At 45.5% G+C, this 16,892-nt stretch overlaps 1 protein-coding gene across 1 annotated transcript in view; it reads left to right on the forward strand.

The window, feature by feature from the left end:
* Window positions 1-16,856, forward strand: part of IQGAP1 (IQ motif containing GTPase activating protein 1) — a 105,178-nt gene extending 88,322 nt beyond the window's left edge. The window contains exons 30-38 of the mRNA XM_045452271.1: window positions 192-324; window positions 1,347-1,449; window positions 2,188-2,323; window positions 2,724-2,811; window positions 5,280-5,492; window positions 6,454-6,620; window positions 8,137-8,259; window positions 12,500-12,608; window positions 14,530-16,856. Coding sequence (XP_045308227.1) covers window positions 192-324; window positions 1,347-1,449; window positions 2,188-2,323; window positions 2,724-2,811; window positions 5,280-5,492; window positions 6,454-6,620; window positions 8,137-8,259; window positions 12,500-12,608; window positions 14,530-14,643 — 1,186 coding nt within the window. The 3' untranslated portion in view covers window positions 14,644-16,856. The remainder of the gene's footprint in view (window positions 1-191; window positions 325-1,346; window positions 1,450-2,187; window positions 2,324-2,723; window positions 2,812-5,279; window positions 5,493-6,453; window positions 6,621-8,136; window positions 8,260-12,499; window positions 12,609-14,529) is intronic.
* Window positions 16,857-16,892: the final 36 nt, after the last annotated feature.

Raw genomic sequence — 16,892 nt, forward strand, 5'->3', positions numbered from 1 at the left:
GGAGGGAGAAGTTGTTAAAACCACCCGCCCCAAGGCTGTGAAGCGGAGCGGACGTGTGCAAGCTTCTCTACAGTCCTCGGCCTTGACTGGCTTCTCTTTGAACTCGTCGTTGTAAAGGTTTGTGGGATGTCCTCTCGCCAGCTTCTCACGTATGCGTCACTCGGGGGTCTGCCTCTCGCGTTTATTTTCAGACGGTTTTTCCAAACTGCTTGTGATGTCCCAGAGCTTCAGGATAAGTTTAATGTGGATGAATATTCTGATTTAGTCACCGTCACCAAACCAGTGATCTACATTTCCATTGGTGAAATCATCAACACCCACACTGTAAGTATTTTTTCTTTAATTACTTAATTTCATCGCTCTGTCCTTAATTTTAATTGTCTTCCCTAGATGCTGCTTACCATCTCTGGAGAGCCAGATAACTCGCCTTCCTTTGATCTTACTGACTTCACATCTTCCTTGTTTCTCTTTTCTTTGCGTACTCACTGTATCTACTGAGTGTCTCAAAGTGGCCCCAGGCCCCCTGCGTCAGAGTCATCTGGGCTGATGGTCACAAATGGAGTTCCTGGTCCCCACCGCAGGCCTGCTGAAGCAGTCCCCACGGGTGGGCTCCAGAGTCTCCATTGTGAGCGCCGATCTAGGGACTTGATAAAAAACTGTGTTCACTGTTCCTTTGGTTTATCCTGGCCCTCTGTGTTATTTTTCTAACATCTAAAATACCCACTTTTTCCTCTGCGTCCCTTAGGTGCTCCTTTTATTCCCCCCAGATTTTTATAATTCATTCCTTTCCCCATTGAGGGTATATAGAACAGGAAATGAGAAAATACATAAAATGTAAAGGAAATTTCAGGTGATATCCCTGGGGCGTCCCCGAGGGTGATAGCGTCTTGAAGGCTTTGCTTGAGTGTCTGTGAGATGATGAGGACATTGATCTGATGCACTTTTCTCTGAATTAAGAGATACTGTCTGCTGGACACATTAAGAGTGTGAATGGGAGCCATTTGCACTGGCTGTACGGTACATTGATGCCTTTGGATATTAAAGTCGATGGGGTTTGTTACTCTCTTCCTGTGCAGGGTACATTTAAGTCCCTTCTATCCACAAGGTTAAGAGAGTGCCAGTATTTCCTTTCCATGCATTATCCATAAGTCATTCAGCAGAGGCCCGTGTGATGCTTTATATGTTATAGTTTACTTGGGTTAGTTTGCTGAGGATTGGCCTGTCAGTTCTTTGAATGTGGGAGCTTTGTTATCTGACCCCTTCTGTGCTGTTTGGCATTGTTGGTGAGGCTGAGGGCTGAGGGGCTGATGTTGTCAATGGACTTGACTCCTGGGTGTTCCACACAGCTCCTGTTAGACCATCAGGACGCCATTGCTCCGGAGCACAACGACCCGATCCACGAGCTGCTGGATGACCTGGGCGAGGTGCCCACCATCGAGTCCCTGATAGGTAAAGCTCTGACCTAACTGCCCAGAAGGTGACAGGGAGGGTGACGGAGGGGTGCTGTAATTGCCACCTCGTCCGTTTCTGTACTGTTCCTGCTCCGAATGTACATTCAGGAAGAAAACAGATATGATCGATCCCTGTCTTTGAGGAACTGAAGTCTAGTGGAAGAGAGAATTTTAAATGTATATATTATACACATAATCCTATAATTATAAGTCCTATAAGGGAAATGAGCAGAATATTTTGAGAGGGAATTACCATATTATAATTACTGAAATGAGGGGCGCCTGGGTGGCTCAGTCGGTTAAGCCTCTGACTTTGGCTCAGGTCATGATCTCGCGGTTTGCGGGTTCAGGCCCCACATCGGGCCCTGTGCTGACGGCTCAGAGCCTGGAGGCTCCTTCGGATTCTGTGTCTCCCTCTCTCTGCCCCTCCCCCCTCACTCTCTCTCTCTCTCTCCCCTTCAAAAATAAATAAACATCAAAAAAAATTTTTTTTAAATAATAATTACTGAAACGATTTGTCAAATATTTATGAAATTATTTTATTAGGGATCCTTTGCTTTTATCATTTGGCATACCTTTCCTTTTATTTTTCAAAGGTATCCTTGCCACAGTGTACGTGTTGGCTTATTCAAGTATCTTCTTAGACCCACATTCTCTTTTCTTTGTATTCATGTCTCCTCTCCACTATCTCCTCCTTTGTTATACTGATCCTCTCTACTCCCCACCAAAACCACAGGAGAGAGCGCTGGCAATTTAAATGACCCCAATAAGGAGGTGCTGGCCAAGACAGAAGTGTCTCTTACGCTGACCAACAAGTTTGATGTGCCTGGGGATGAGAATGCAGAAATGGACGCTCGGACTATCCTGCTGAAGTGAGTATTGGAAGTGGGAAGAATGAGGTAAATATAATGCAGTGATCCCTTGACCTTGCCCTGGTGAATATGTCGGCTTGCTCATACCGGAAACCATCGTCTTGGCCTTTTAAGCCTGTTGTAATTCTGGTCACCTTATCTATTATACATGGCACAGGACTTACCTGCCTCATTTCCTCAGTAGTAAGACGCTGAAGTGAAATTTATACCTTCGAAATCCTGACCCTGGTACCCACGCCATCATTGTCACGTAGATAAGCCTGAGGCCTCGGGTGCCTTGTGTTCACGGCGGCCCAGCGGGACCTCTCTGAGGTGGTGTGTGTGCTGCCGCTGCTCAGGGCCGTTGGAGAGGAAGTAGGACATTTGGTGACGTTTCAACCCTTCCCCTGTCTCCTTTCAGCACAAAACGTTTAATTGTGGACGTCATCCGGTTCCAGCCAGGCGAGACCTTGACTGAAATCCTAGAAACCCCAGCCACCACTGAACAGGTAAAACTTACGGGTTTCACATACGACGACAAGGCACACAGATGCTCCCATGACGGGTGCGTGCCAGGGTTGAGGAGGGGGGGAGCCAGGGGCTGGCAACGCGGGGCTGGACTGGAGGGCGGTGGTGGTGTGGGCCTGCTCAGAAAGTCGTTGGCTCCTAAACTGGCACGCAGATGCTCTGAGGGCATAAGGCTCGTGGCATGTATGTGCGGCCTTGTGTGTGACTTTGTGTTTTAATTTAACTGAGGCTGAGTCAGTGAGTCTGCCTAGTAATCAAGTGAATATTACATCCTTAGAATTTTGGTAAGTGCCTTAGTAGATAAAAGTACAGAATGTGGTTCTTAAACTCAGTGAACTCATGATCTGCTTGGGGAAATGTGGTGTATATACTTGAAATAATTAGAAAACCATTAAAAATTGACTGTGCTGTTGGCTATAAAAATGGCAGAAATTGAGGAAAGTGGCCAGTGAGGAGCAAGCCGTGAGGAAGGAGTGGAACTGGAGCCACACTTGGGAGGCGTGGATAGGATCTGGGTGTGCACGTAAGAGAAGAGGCATCTTGGGCCAGGGAGTCCACACAAACAGAGGCACGACGTGACCTGATGGACAGGATGGGACCAGACCGACTTATCTAGAATGCAGGTGTGGGTGAGGGTGAGTGGTGAGGAGTAAGACTTGAGAACAAACTGTGTAGAGCCCGTGTTTGTCACTGGAGAGACACGGAGTAGAGAGCTTTCGTCACTCTGGGACCATTTGATACTGATCACTTAGGCAGTGCTAGCCAAGCAAACAGGACTTGAGTAATCTAGGTCCGGGATGGACTCCCAGGCCCACGTGGTGGTGGTGGGAGGGGGGGGGAGCGGATGGCTCGGCATCGGGAGGGGATGATGGGGCACTTCGTGTTTAAGACCCCTCTTTTGTGTTTGTAAGATGTGACAAGTCAAGCCATTTGTTTCAAATTTTGAGCATATGAATTCTTTTTGATAAACGACAGTTTACTCAGAAGCCCAAATATAAAGTAGGAAAAATTGGAGCTACTCAGCACCAGGAATAGGGCCGGGGCCCTTGGACCCCACCCTCTGGGGCTCTGGGTTCCTGCGGGAATCCCTTAAGGCTGCACATAGGACTGTTTGAAAACCATTGTTTTTAATGAAGTCTCAGCTTTTTGATGCTGTGATTGATTACTGACTAGCTGTGTGTGAGGGGCAATAAAGAATCATAACCAACACCTGCACCTTGTTTAACCTGGAAGGAAGTTTCGAGTAGGGAAGGTGGAACCAGTCTTCGATGAGAGCCTACTGGTAGTTTGGTGGTTTCACCTGAGTTCTTTCATTTACTCCTCCCACTGTCCCTGTGAGGTGAGTCTTTTCATCCTTATCTTACAGAAGAGGCTAAGACCCTTGAGGTCACATAACTTGTCCAAGATTGTCTGCTTGTGGTGGCGGAACCAGTTTGGATCAAGTTCTTTCTGACGCCAGGGTTTATGTTCTTCACGTTGTGTGATGCGGGGTGGTCTTGATGTTAGCAAAAAAGGGCATACCCAGAGAGGGGATCGATCCAGTTTGGGAGGAATTACAATCCATTCCAAATGTGAGCATCCTGGCACAAACAGTTCAAAATGTAGCACCAGAACCTTAGCCACAAAGATGTGGGATCCGTAGCATGGGGACGATCACTCAAGTATTGAGAATGAATAGTCACAGAGAAACTACCAGGGGTCACTTAGAGGTACCAAACTTGTGTCTGGGGCAAGGAGAGAACGTGGAGGGTACAGGCAAGGTGATAGCTAAGAAAAGGCACTGGATTCGGAGGAGGGGTGGCGAATTGGCCATGAGGGCAGAGCTGCAGAGCCACACTACAAGGAGCTAGAGTAGGAGGAAGACACCAAAAGAATGGGCCAGCGGTGTGAGCCATGTCAGGCAGGGACGTAATGGGCAAATGCTGAATGTCAACTGGGAAAGAAGAATCATCGGAAGGACTGCTCCAGATACTGGCATTCGTAGCATGCTTGAAAGCAAAAGGAAGCCTTCAGCATGATCCAGCCTGGACAAGGTGGCAAAAAGAGTCGGCAAGAATTTACCAAATGCTGGTGTTGCATGGCTGTGTTTTTAACATTCACCAATGAATGAGGCTGTGTTTCAAGTCAAATTCAATGGCTCCCATGTCTCAAAATGTGATAGGAAAAAAACGAGGGATCTTGGAGCCACTTGGAGCCCAATCTCCTAACCACATGTGAGAATCCAGGGAAGAAGCGCTACGAGACCGTGTGACTTCATCAACGCGATCTCTTCTAGGTGTGCTCTGTGCAGGTTCTCTGTCAGTTGTCAGAGGGCAAGTTTGTTCCCTCCGTTTCCAGAATGGAGTTTCAGGGCTATGTAAATTCAGGTGTGGATATGCTGTATAAATTCAGGTTTGGGATTAGTGTGGTAAACATGCCAGCAACTTCTTTTTCTTCTCTGTATCTGTAGGAAGCAGAACATCAGAGGGCCATGCAGAGACGCGCTATTCGTGATGCCAAGACTCCTGACAAGATGAAAAAGTCACAATTTGTAAAGGAAGACAGCAACCTCACTCTTCAGGAGAAGAAGGAGAAGATCCAGTCAGGTTTGAAGAAGCTAACGGAGCTTGGGACGGTGGACCCGAAGAACAGATACCAGGAGCTGATCAACGACATTGCCAGGGTACTGCTTGTGGGGGCAGTGATGGGCTGGCCGTGGACAAAGCTGTCTCGGGAGCTTGTGAAGAGACAGCAGCTGTTCAGATGACAATATGCCTTCAGGGCACAGGCAGATTAGTGTCCTCTCCGCTGGGGAATTGGTTCTGAGTTTCCCAACATGAGGACCTTGCTGCCCTTTGATGATTTACTCCATGGCCTAAATCAAAAGGGAGAAGGCCCTAATTAGAGCTGCCTGTGTGTTAATTTGTCTTTGGCCTTAAAGAATTCCTCCAGATCTTTTTAATGATTACTATGAAATATAAATTCACATCACGTTGGTCATGCAATTCTTGATTTGTGTGAATCTTCACAAGTAAGGGGCTCTGGTGTAGGCTGAGAGCGTAGGTGTTTGCTGCTGGTAGAAATACCATGCACATCGGGGAGCTTGATCATTGACACGGTAAAATTATCTTTTCTTCCCTCTCCTGCCAACATACTTAAGAGGTTTAAGTCAGCTTCACAGGTAAATTCTAAGAATGTGGAAGTCTGTAAAAGTAACACATCTCCCAGGCGCCTGGGTGCCTCAGTCGGTAAAGTGTCCAACTCTTGATTTCACCTCGGGTCATGATCTCGCAGTTCATGAGTTCGAGCCTCGCATTGGGCTCTGTGCTAACAGTGAGGAGTCTGGTTAGGATTTTCTCTTTTCCTCTCGCTCTCTGTCCCTCCCCTGCTCATACACACATGGACATTCTCTCCCTCTCTGTCTCAAAATAAATAAACTTAAAAAAAAAAAGTAACACGTTTCCGTACCTCTAGGTACGGGAGAAAAAAATTGACGGGATCGGAATTTCTTTACTAATTTTTGAACTTCAGTTGCTTCCTGTTAAAGCGTGGTCATGCAAAGTCGGGTTAAGCACTAGTGTGGATGACTCAAGAAGAATACGATACTGATCATTATTGTCCTAACTTTAACAACTGTGTCTTAGGATATTCGGAACCAGCGGAGGTATCGACAGAGGAGGAAGGCCGAGCTGGTGAAATTACAGCAAACATACGCTGCCCTGAACTCGAAGGCCACTTTCTATGGAGAGCAGGTGGATTACTACAAAAGCTATATCAAAACCTGCTTGGATAACTTGGCCAGCAAGGGCAAGTGAGTATGTTTTGTAAAGAATCAACATCAGTGGGGAAGGAAGGAGAGGCAGCTCGAGTGACCTTGGAAGTTTTTACTTTAAAACACGCTGGGTCTATTTATTGCTCTCATTCTTTTATCTTGTTTCTAATTGTTGGCATGATTTCCTAGATCCATTTGTTGTTGTGTGATGTAAATAAATAACGTAGGGGGTATTTCAAGGATGCTTACTTCTAAGCATCCCTTGTTCCAAAATATCTTCGTGGCCCTAGAAATGAAAGAATCATGGAAGGAGTTTAGTTACTGCTCCCCAAACCTGCATGTGCCTTCAGATCACTCAAGGAATATGATGGACATTTCGATCCTCTGGTCTCTCTCTACACCTCTTGGGGACAGGATCCCAGACCCCAGCTTTTTTCCCAGCTGCCAGGGAGGATCTGATGCAGCCTTCCTGGCGCGGCCACAGCCAGCATCATGCCCATTTTATAGGGAGGGAAACTGAGAACCCAGAGGCGTGAGGTGGTAGTTGCAGGCTCTATCTGTAGGGTTGGTTTACTTTGTACTTCTCACTCTTCAGTGTAAGAATTTTCAAACCTAAGAAAGGTTGAGTGAACAGAACAATAAACACACACCCTTCACCCAGATTGACCTGTTTTTAACATTTTGCCACACCAGCCTCCCTTCTCTGGCTTGCTTACTCTTCTCCCTGCCCTCTGGCTGTCTCTTTCTTTCCCTCCCTGGAAGACCGAGGTGAGGCAGGGCTGATGTGCTGGGGTGAAAACCAGACCCACCTGACCCAGCTTGCAAAGCTGGCTCTTGTGACCTTTTGACATGTCCCCATCGTTCTTCAAGCACTTACTGACTTTCTGTTGTACAGTTGTAATTTCTATACGTGTTGTAGTTCCTTCCATAGCAGTTACTCCCTTTTATGCCGGTACCAGCGTTCCTGCCCATTTCTTGAGACCCTTCTTTGGGAGTCCCAAATCCCTGGTTCTCATATAGATCTCTGTTCTTCCCTCACTTACTTTTGAAAATCCCTTTTATCTTGATTGTCCCAATCAAGAAAAGGTCTTAAGGTCTGTTTCTTTCTCCTTGTTCCCACTCCTCTGTATTTGCTACACTGGTTTAAAGTCTTTATAAAATTACTTATTCTGAGATATGTTTATTTTTTCCCTGCACAGCTGAGGGCCTTACAGGGACTCCTTTGGGGTTCAGTACAGTTCCTTTAGGCTAGCGTTAGAGTGCTTCACACTTGTAGGTACTGAGGTGTTGAGAGGAACCTAGACAGATGACACGGCCTGTCAAATTTACATGGGTTTTCAAATACAGTTAAATTAAAGGCCAAAGCAATTTAGTGATGTTTCCACTGTTTTGCAAAAATATTACTCAGGCTAATCCTAACACTTACTGGCCATTTTAGAATCCGTATGTTACTTAGGCTAGTGTAGGGGAAGTCTGTTTTCTGGCCTCCAATCCATGAATTACCAACAGACTTGTAGTTACTGATAGAAAGTGACGTGATGTGATTTTTTTGCAGGGTCTCCAAGAAGCCTGGGGAAATGAAAGGAAAGAAGAGTAAAAAGATTTCTCTGAAATACACAGCAGCCAGACTGCATGAAAAAGGAGTCCTTCTGGAAATTGAGGACCTGCAAGTGAACCAGTGAGTATTTTTTACTCTGTTCTGTATCTTGATTTTGTCTCTACATTGATCACATCTGATTCCCTTTATTTCTGGATGGTTGTTTTCATATCTTCTATTTACTTATATATCTATTTGGGTGCAGCATTCCCAATGCTCAGAGTTAATTTGTCTGTCAGAGAAGGGAAAGTGTTACTTCTCCTTTGTTGTGGAATATTTTTTTTTTAATTTTTTTTTTTTTCAACGTTTATTTATTTTTGGGACAGAGAGAGACAGAGCATGAACGGGGGAGGGACAGAGAGAGAGGGAGACATAGAATCGGAAACAGGCTCCAGGCTCTGAGCCATCAGCCCAGAGCCTGACGCGGGGCTCGAACTCCCGGACCGCGAGATCGTGACCTGGCTGAAGTCGGACGCTTAACCGACTGCGCCACCCAGGCGCCCCTGTTGTGGAATATTTGCCCCAAGCCATGTTTGCACCTACTTATGTTAGCCCCATCTTAATTTCTTTGCTCTTTACCTTTTTTCTTTTCTTTTTCTTCTAAATGTTTACTTACTCATTTTGGGAAGGGGGATCCCCAAGCAGGCTCCGCACCGTCAGCACAGACCCCGACGTGGGGCGGAATCCCATGAACTGTGAGATCACGACCTGAGCCAAAATCAAGAACCCGATGCTTAACCAACAGTCCCCCAGACACCCCAATTTTTCCTCTTTAAAGCAGGAAAACATTTTGTATTTCTCCTGTGTCTAAACCAAGAATAAATAAGAACAAGAAGAGGAGTTTACTCTATTCCACCTGAGGCTAGGAATCAGGGCCTTCCCCTCATTCTCCTTCCTGGGAAGGGCCAGCTTGCTTTGTACAAGGTTCCTGGATCTGGCCTGGCTGTCATTAGCAGGCATTTATGGAGTACCTGTTCAGTCAGCCCTGTGACCGTACCTAGCTGAGCTTTCTGATTTTGTGTCTGTTAAAACAATAACAACTTTGTTTAAAAAGAAACATTTTTCTGATCCTAAGGTGATATGTATTCATTATTGAACTTCGGAAATTGCTAAAGCATAAAGAAAAAGAAAAAAAGCATTTATCATTTCACAAGCCAAAGATAGCCACTGAAATAATTAGTGTATGTTCTGTGCCTCTGTTCACAGCAGATTATCTAACTTCCCACTTATTTATCTACCTATTATTTTTTTAACATATGTTGTGAAAATAGTCACATATCCAACTTTTTTCTCATTATATTTTGAGAAATTTTCACATTCTTTGAAAGCATCCTTTTTAATGGCCACACAATGTTTCATATTGTAGTTGAAATTTAACCACTCACCTGTACGACATTTAAGTTGATTTTACTTTTTACGTTATTACACTTGCGGTATGTCTTTCTTTATATGTAAATCTTTGGTTTTACCTCTAATTATTTTTTTGTGATAGATGTCTAAAAATGGAATTTCTGGTCAAAGTATTAAAATTATTAAGTTATTACTATAAAAAGTACAAGACCTAAACTTTACCATTGTAACCGTTTTTAAGTGTGTAGTTCAGTAGTGTTAAGTATGTTCACGTTGCTGTACAACAGCTATCCAGAACCTTTTCATCTTACCAGACTGAGACTATACCCACTGGACAACAGCTCTCCATTTCCCCCTCCCCCAGCCCAGGACAACCACCCTTCTACTCCCTGTTTTCATGTATTCGACGCCTCCAGGCATCTCATATAAGCCATTGTCTTTTCGTAACTGGCTTGTTTCACTTAGCTCAGTGACCTCATGGTTCATCCATGTTGTGGCGTGTGACAGATTTCTTTTTAAGGCTGAATAAAATTCCACTGTACATATACACCGCATTCTGTTTATACGTCCGTCGGGGGACTTGTGGGCTGCTTCCACCTCTTGGCTACTGCGAACAATGCTGCTGTGAACATAGAAGTGTAAACGTCTCTTTGGGATCCTGCTCTCCGTTCTTTTGAATCTATACCCCAAAGCAGGATTGCTGGATCACATGGTAGTTTTAAGTTTTTGAAGAACTGCCTTACAATTTTCCATAGCAGATGAAAAAATTTATATATATATACATGTATGTATATATGTATATCGCCAAAGAATCTGCAGTAGTGTCAGAAATGTATATGGAAGCGCTTACTTGCCTATTTCTTTGCCATTATTGAATAGTAAAGTAATTTTCAATGTTTTTGAATTCAGTAGTTAAAAGATAGTATCTGATTTTATTTTATTTTTTAATTTTTTAAAACATTTATTTTTGAGAGAGAGAGAGCATGAGTAGGGGAGGGACAGAGAGACAGACATATGGACAGATTCCAAAGCAGGCTCCAGGCTCTAAGCTGTCAGCACATAGCCTTGCGGGGCTCGAACCCACGAACCATGAGATCATAACCTGAGCCGAAGTCGGATGTTTAACCGACTGAACCACCCAGGTGCCCGATTTTAATTTTTTTTTTTTTAAATTTTTTTTTTTAACGTTTATTTATTTTTGAGACAGAGAGAGACAGAGCATGAACGGGGGAGGGGCAGAGAGAGAGGGAGACACAGAATCGGAAGCAGGCTCCAGGCTCCGAGCCATCAGCCCAGAGCCCGACGCGGGGCTCGAACTCACGGACTGCGAGATCGTGACCTGAGCTGAAGTCGGACGCTTAACCGACTGAGCCACCCAGGCGCCCCCGATTTTAATTTTTTAAAGAGAGCTTTTTTTGAGAGAGAGAGAGAGAGCGTGTGCACAAGCAGGGGAGAGGCAGAGAGAGAGACAGACAGACACACTCCTGAGCAGCCTCCATGCCTAGCAGAGTCCAACTTGGGGCTGGATCCCACAACCCTGGGATCATGACCTGAGCTGAAATCAAGAGTTGGATGCTCAATTGACTGAGTCACCAGGCGCCCCTAGTACTCATTTTAAAACTTGACATTTCTGGGGAGCCTGGGTGGCTCAGTCGGTTAAGCATCTGACTTCGGCTCAGGTCATGATCTCACGGTCCGTGAGTTCGAGCCCCACGTGGGGCTCTGTGCTGACAGCTTGGAGCTTGGAGCCCACTTCGGACTCTGTGTCTCTGTCTCTCTCTGCCCCTCCCCCATCCATGCTCTGTCTCTCTCTGTCTCAAAAATAAATAAACATTAAAAAAAATTTAAAAAAAAAAAACAAAACTTGACATTTCTTAGAGTCTAGTTGAGTGTGTGTGTGTGTGTGTGTGTGTGTGTGTGTGTATGTATCGTGGCTTATTTGTATTTTCTCTGGTCGCTTTTCAGTTGGGGACCTTGGTGTTTTTGAGGTTTTTTATGTGAGCACTTTATGCACCTTTCAAGTTTGTCTCACATTTATTGTCTTTTCTTTTTGTCATTATTTTCTACTGTTCAAATGCCAGCCATTTTTTTGCCTGCCTTCTTTTCAATTTGCTATGATAGGCTTGAAAACCAAATAACAAAGCAAACTGGCTAAAATAAAATTGTTTATCACATGAAGTACCTTTAAGGAATGACCCCAGAGGACCTCCTGTCGAGTAAGATGTGCACGTTCTAGTGTGTGGATTTCATGACCTCTCTTACAGCTTCTCCGTGGCCTGTTTTGCATCATTCATGATTCTTGGCTCTGTTCCTAGTAGATGGGTTTGCTTCATAGTTGAGTTCTAGAAATCTGGGCTGATGTACTTTGATCACCCAGGGAACAACACATTCCCGCCTTCTTCCACTGCCATAAAATTTCTGGGCGTGTAACATGTTGAGAGTGAGTGACACCTTAAGAATTTTGAGCAGTAGCAGGTGTATCTTTGGCAACACTCGGTTCGTTTATATCTATAGCACCTCCTGTCATGGTTCTTTTTGTCCTGACCCCTTTTTCTTACATACTTCTTGTAATCCTCAAACATGCCTGCATTGATACACACACCTTTCATCCCTCTCCTTCCAGGCCAGTTTTCTGTTGATTATCCTTTTACCGTTAGATTTCAGCAGTGGCCACAGCGAAGGCCAAGAATTCCTATGACATCATGCCTTCAGAGGCCATCGTGGCATTCCTCAGTGGTTCCTCTTCTGTGGTGTGTGAGGGCTGCAGGGAGAGATTGCCGGCTTCTCCCCAGGTCTCTGAGCAGGTGGCCCGTAGAGTAGCAGCCCTGCGCTCCTCCACCCGCAGGAGTACTTGGACCTTTATGCTATACCCCTTTTCACTCTTGAAGATTGTCACTCTCCTTTCTACATTTCATGGAATACTGTTCCCGAGAACGTAAAAATATACCCTTACGATGTTATGTTTCAACAGGTTTAAAAATGTTATCTTTGAAATCAGTCCAACAGAAGAAGTGGGAGACTTTGAGGTGAAAGCCAAGTTCATGGGCGTTCAAATGGAGACGTTTATGCTACATTACCAGGTGGGTGTGCGCCCGGCAGAACCGAGAACTCTGTAGGTGAGGTGGTTGTGCTCTTGTCGAAGCAGGGAACCTGTGTGGGGACAGCCGTGCACTGCAGCACTGAGCTGGGCTCCACACGGGAGGGAAGGAGCCCAGGGGCCCTGTGCTCTGGTGCCCCTGGTCTGTAGTCCCCAGAAAGGTCTGGCGGGTACATACGTCTCCCAAAAGCTTTTACCTCAAGCTTCTATTTGTGTTGCCACTAAATCCAACTGGTACCTTGACCTTGAACAAAATGCTTAAGTGTTGATAGTAGAAAATTGTAAGCCTACTCAGTAGCTTGAAATCTTTTCTCTCATTTTGACTTGATACAGGGGCTTACATGTGTATTTCTGACAAGGCATGTATAAATTAGATTTTTGTAAACTGAATCCCATTTTAAATTCGGAAAGAACTTTGCAGTGAATCATTTTATAACATAATTTTACCTAATTTTTATGTTGAAATATCTCCAGTTTTTACGCGTGAAAAAGCACCAGGCGCCACGAGGCCTCCTGGGCGCTGCCCTGAGTCCCGCAGCTTTGTGTGTGTCCCGGTCGGTTCCAGCCCCTTCCCTCCTCCCGCCGCCCGCTGCTGCGCTCCGTTGGCCTGGCAGGCGCCATCTCTGCACGCGCTGACCCTGCGTCCGCTCCTTTATTCCCCGTCATTTACACGAGTGGGGGTGGGGGGGCTTTCACGTGTTCCCACCTCCGAGCCGCAGCAGCCCCAGCCGGTTCCTCCTCCGCCTCCATCGCCCGTAGAGATGCCTCCGTTGACTCGGTCGGCTCTTACCTCCCACCCCCCAAACTGCGAGCTCCCCAAGGGCCCGTAGCATGTCTTCGTTTCCTTCTCGATGCTGAGAGGCCCTCCGAACACGTTAGCTGAACAGAAGTGCGAGGGTCCTGTGAGGCACGCGCTCTAGTGCTTACGCAAACGAACATCCTGTTGTGCCTTCAGTCTCACCAGACCTGTGCGCGCCTCAGGTAGCGCGTTCACCCGCGCACATTCACAAAGTATAGAGTGAGTGCTGGGTGCGAGGTGCCACGCCGGGTGGGTGACGCACCAGGGCCTTCGTTCTCATGGAGCCGCTAGGATTTTTCCAAAAGATGAGTACGTTGATCTTTTGGGCGCTTCCGAGCTCTTTGACTCTTGCTTTCTCATCACCTCTGTTCTGAAGTTTATGGGCAAGACCCCTCAGGTTTCCTAAATTTGCTCTGGACGGAGGAGGGTGCTGGAAAAAGGGGCTTTGCACTCAGATCTGCCTCACTCCGGCCAACTCTCTACTGTGGGCGAATCATTGAGCATCTCTGAGCCTCATCTTTAAACTCGGGATAATCACACCTATAGGATTTTTATCAGGACTTAAAAAGACATTAACCTGTTTATGTGATGATGAGCGCATAGTAGGCACAGTGCACATTTTGCCCTTTTCCCTCTTGCCTTCAGAATATAAAAGCTTTCTCGTGTGAAATAGAAATTAGGACTCTACCATTGAGATGACATTGGTGGCCTTACCTTGTTTTCAGTGATTATTTTATCAGAGACTGAAATGCCTTCACCCTCTCCAGGTGACCCATCGCTTAGACAAACTAGAGACACGTTATTGTAACTTTGAAAGAAGTATGTGTGATCAATGAGCCTGCTGCTTTTTCTTTCCATGTTTTGTGCGTTTGGATATGAACCACACGAGTTCTTACCCCCAGTTGTACCAGAAAGTTCTGTTGACCGGTGTGCCCTGTTCCTCGAGCTCTTGGGGTGGTTGTGCAGTGGACAGGCCCGTCGTGGGGCACTTCTTTCTCTCACCATTTCACACCTGTCATTCCTCATTCCTTCTGGATCCCTCCCTGCGCCGTGGCGTTTCTTGTTCCACAGACTTGATTAACTGTCAGAGTGTTTTTCCAAACAGGACCTGCTGCAGCTACAGTACGAGGGCGTTGCGGTCATGAAATTATTTAATAGAGCTAAAGTAAATGTCAACCTCCTGATCTTCCTTCTCAACAAAAAGTTCTACGGGAAGTAACCAGTCGTTGCCGCCAGCCCAGAGGGAGGAAGGGAGAAGCTCCTCACGGCCGCCTTCCTTGGGTCCTTCTTTACTCAGTGGAAGCAGAGGCCAGCCCTCAACAAAGCCTCAACTCGATGCGCTCCCGACACCGCGTTTTTAGCTCTTCTCGCTCTCGTGGGACGCCTGCTGCCCATTTTTCATAGTGAAATTGTATTTCAGGCTTAGTCTGACCCTCCTGTTCCTTCATTTTCCTCTGTCACGTAGGAAAGAGTGGAACCCCCGCTAAAATCTCTCTCCATCGCTACGGTCCTCGAGGCTGCATTGCTATATCGTAAGCTTTGGTGTTTGTCTGAATCAGCAACAGGGTTGGTGGGATTTGATTTCTTGTTATTTGGAAGCGGGAGCATCAGCGCTGGTGATACACATGCTTCTAAGGCAGGCACACAAGTAAGATGTCAGGTCATCTAGAATTAGTAGGTTGTCGTTTAACGGTGAAGTTCCTTTACATTTATTTCCATCCCGACGGTCACGTGGAAGGACACAGGGGCTCACTGGTCCTCCTGTTGTTGTCCTGTGTGTGCAAGAGCTAACAAAAGTCACTGTTCTATGTTGAAAGGAAAGTTTCTAGCAAAGAGGAGATACGGTTTTTAAATTTCACCATTAAATTGGAGCAGTGCTGTTGGCATAGCTCTCTCATCGGTGGATGGGACACTCCCACTGATAAAACCCAGCTCTCTAGGCAAATTCACAGTGCTCTGCGGTGCCCGCTCGACTCTGTTGGTGCACAGAGGTGGGCTCCGTTCTGGAAGGCATCTGTTCTGTCCCTATGGCCAAGGGATGGGCGAGCCCTAGCGTAGAATGTAATTGTCTTCAAAACTGTTTTCTATCTTGAGTGCCTTATTAAAGTGTAGATTTATTTCTTAAAATGTGGGTGATAGGAATTTTGAAGATTTATATAATGCTTTAAAAGCCTTTAGAATACTGTAAGAGAAGGGTTTTTTTTAAAAATTGGCTTATCTGTATATCTGAACTCTTAAAACTTATAGCTAAAACACTAGGATTTATCTACAGGGTTGCAGGGAGATAATCCTGCTTTAGACAGACTGAGTCAAAAACGAAACCAACCAACTGATGTTAACTGGGTATTAACATCTTCTTCCCATTTCTTTCTCTTGTCCTGCTGCCCCCACTGTGCCTTTATTTTAAGAGCTCCCGTTTTCTGGGTTTAGTCAGAAATAATTCAATTCTAAACGTTGAATTTAGGAAACTTTGGTTATCAGATAAAATGTCATATACTTAAAGCAACAACAACAACAACAACAACAACAAATTGTTTATCCGGGAAAATATATTAGAAATCATGCTACTACACCTCCATTTATCCCAATGTTTCGGTTCAGTATTCTTTTATCATAAAACATAAAGTTTAACAAAATAAACTTACATGAGAAAATTTACTGCTGTATATTGAAAGCCAATAAACTGTTTCGTTAATAACCAATTATGTGATGTGTCCCTGTTACAAATGGAAGCGTTGGAGATGTGTTTTTCACGGGAGACTGTTTACCCGGTCAGGCCCACCGTTGTGCAAATGTAAGTCGTCCGAGTCTCCGCACACTGCAGGCGGGGGAGAGGTGCCGTGGCCGGAGACTCCACACCAGCCTGACCTTGTTTTCTACTGTATTCTGGAAGATCAGTTTTTAGGAGACCTTCTCCTCAGGTCAAAAGCAGATACTATTACAAGTAACGTCACCTCAAAAACTGGGACCAAAGTGTCAAGTCTTTTACCTTAAGAGGATGCCCATCCCAAATGCTTGTTGGACCTCAAAGGCCACATGCATGACAGACCGCGAGCAAAGTTTACAACTCCCGTGATGAAATACGATGTGTCAACTATTCGTAAGGATTACAGGGCCCTTGATGCAACTTCTAATGCAAAATGGCACAAAATGCACTTGCAGATTTTGCTGGTGGCCGTGTAGAATTACGGTTACAACAGCATCGAGAGTGCCCCGGCTGAACTCAAGTCAGGCTCTGAAACCTTGTAGCTCTTCCTATTTCTACTTATTAGCTGTGGCGCTCACTGCCCTGTCCCTCCTCCTCCCACCTTGTCTTCCACCGGCTGTCGTGACATTTATCATGAATTTACTTCCAACGATTTGGACTGCCCATCAGATTGCTGCACACAATTGCCTTTGTATCTCTGTATGAAATAAAAGGTCATTTGTTCATGTTTGTGTTTATTTTTCTCAGTTTCATTGTTAGTA

This window comes from Leopardus geoffroyi, chromosome B3 (genome assembly GCF_018350155.1).
Source record: "Leopardus geoffroyi isolate Oge1 chromosome B3, O.geoffroyi_Oge1_pat1.0, whole genome shotgun sequence".
NCBI lineage: Eukaryota > Metazoa > Chordata > Mammalia > Carnivora > Felidae > Leopardus > Leopardus geoffroyi.